The 2,475-nt window shown below is 65.7% G+C and overlaps 1 protein-coding gene across 1 annotated transcript in view; it reads left to right on the forward strand.

The window, feature by feature from the left end:
* The window catches only part of LOC119592914, a 118,074-nt gene that overhangs the window by 108,007 nt on the left and 7,592 nt on the right, over nt 1-2,475 (forward strand). Inside the window, exons 9-10 of the mRNA XM_037941805.1 lie at nt 71-1,195; nt 1,284-2,431. Coding sequence (XP_037797733.1) covers nt 71-1,195; nt 1,284-2,431 — 2,273 coding nt within the window. The remainder of the gene's footprint in view (nt 1-70; nt 1,196-1,283; nt 2,432-2,475) is intronic.

Here is a 2,475-nt window from a genome sequence, read left to right on the forward strand (position 1 = left end):
AGCATTTACATGCCCACTGAGCTGCCCATTCCTCCTGCCGTCTTACCCTGACCCTATCCTTGGCTTCCAGACCTGGCTTCTGGTGCGGCGACGGCGTGGGCCTCGAGATGTACTACTCGGAGACGCCGTCCGTGTCCGTGATCATCACCAGGCTTCCCACCGACAACGACCTCACCGCCCTCGACGCCTTCTCCAGCTTCTACTTCAAGATGTCCTACAAGTTCCTCCGCCGGGAGTCGGCTGTCGTGCGTTACGGGCTGCCTTCGGAGCCTAAGTACCTGGGCCTCCGCGATTCCACGACCGTCTGCAACGCGCTCTTCACCAACTGCGACCAGCGTCCGTGCTACGTCCAGTCGCCCAACTTCCCCGGCATGTACCCCAGGAACACCACCTGCTACTACCACCTGAGCCAGACCCGCCTGATGGACGGCAAGCGCGCCGTGATCGCCCTCAGCCAGGACGACGGCCGCCTCGTGCACGTCAAGAGCGCCGTGCAGTCCCACGACACCACGGAGCGGCACCTCAAGCTGTACGAGGAGTGCTACTACGTCGGGGATTACGTCCGGGTGTACGACGGGCCGTACACGACGTCGCCCGTGCTCATCACCTTCTGCCGCGGCGCCAACGTGCCCGAGATCGTGTCGTCGGGCCCGGATATGCTCATCGAGTTCACGACGTCGCCCTACGACTGCCCCCATCACGAGATGCCTTGGACGCACGTCGCCGGCTTCGAGCTGAAGGCGCAGACGCGCTTCACGGCCGAAACGAACCTCGGCGAGGACTGCCGCATGGAGATCCGGAGCTCGGCCAACCACACGGGCTGGCTGGAGGGCCTTGGCCACAGCGTTCCGCCGAACACCACCTGCGTGTGGCAGTTCCTGGGGGAGCCCGGCCAGGTCGTGTGGATCACTTTTGCGCAATACAAAACGCACACACAAGTCAAGAAACTACAGACGAAATACTGCTCAACTAAGCTGACTGTCAACGACGGCGTGTGGCCCGACGGGGACGAGATCGCCTGCCACTGCCACGACAACGAGCCCCGCACCTGCGACCGGGCGCGCCGCCTGCTCGACGACTCCAACGTCAGGCCCTGCGGCAGGAACGAGTCGTACATCTCCTCCGGCAGGAACCTCAGCATCTCGCAGCTCTTTGGCGACGGAAGCGTGGTGACCAAAGTGACCTTCTTGCTGAGGTGAGAGTCCTTGTGTTGGATTACCGTAGAGCTGAAAGGTGTTATTTTCTGAGCGAATAAAGTGGACCCATTGTCTTTTCCTTTCCAGGTACGAGTTCGTGGACCAGGTCCAGGCGGGTGAGTGGGCCGGCGACCCCTGCACGCGCGTCATCCGCAGCGACGGGACGTCACAGGGCAACTTCACCCTCACGGCCCCGCACAACATCTTCCTGTACGGCCGCGGAGGAAGCCCGACTCTGTCGTGCTCGTGGCGGCTGCTGGCTGCGGAGGACCAGGTGGTTCGCCTCACCATCAACAGTATTCGAACAGGGTTATCCGAGTGCAGGACGCAAGTGAATCGCCAGACGAAAGCGCTCATGTGCGTGCCCCGAGGCCGCGCGCACATGTCGCTGACGGTCTCAGAGTGGCCGTGGCCAGACATCGAGTTGCCGCTGGCCTGCGTGTGCTCGCAGGACTCGATCCCGATCACGGAGGTGTCCCATGGGCCCGACCTCACGCTGAACCTCACCATCACGGGCATGCAGCCGCACGAGGACTTCCGCCACTACTACTTCAACGTCTCGTACGAGTTCGAGAAGGCGCCGGGGTGCGTGGGCTCGACGCGGATGCTGTCGGGGCCCGCCGGGGAAATCGTGGCCGCGTCGTCGCCTTCCTCCGAGAAGGCGAAGTGCGAGGGCTTCCCGTGGCTGCTCAAGACGCCGCCCAACCACGCCCTCTTCCTGACCCTGCCGCGGGCGAGCCTCGACAACGGCACGTGCGCCTCCGACACGCGCCTGTTCTTCCACGTGCCCGGGCGAGCCGAGCCCGTGTACGGCGTGTGCCCGGCGGCGGACCCGGCGGCCGCCATCACGTTCTTCTGGCCGCCGCGGGAGTGGAACAGCCCGCCGCCGCCGGAGGAGACGGAGGCCAGCGACGCCAACGGCTACGACGACTCTGAGGACGACTTCAAGAGCAGCGAGCTGGACTTCCGGGAGTCGTACGGCGGCCGAGGGTCGTCCCTGGTGGTGGTGTGGGAGCCGCGCAGCGCGTCGCGGCTCAAGCTGCGCTGGCTCACCACGTGGAGTCCGGCCGACCTGGAGGGCTACGACTACGCCTACGCCACGGCGTCCCTGGAGGGGCGCAGCGGCTGGCGAGACCTCCCGCCCGAGCCGCCCTGCAAGGAGCTGTGCCCCGAGTTGGGTCCCGCCTGCATCCCGGCGGAGCTGTGGTGCGACGGGAAGCAGCACTGCCCGCAAGGTTAGTGCCGCCCCGGGGAGCGTCGACGCCGGCGCCGGGAAGGC

This window comes from Penaeus monodon, chromosome 31 (assembly GCF_015228065.2).
Source record: "Penaeus monodon isolate SGIC_2016 chromosome 31, NSTDA_Pmon_1, whole genome shotgun sequence".
Taxonomy (NCBI): domain Eukaryota; kingdom Metazoa; phylum Arthropoda; class Malacostraca; order Decapoda; family Penaeidae; genus Penaeus; species Penaeus monodon.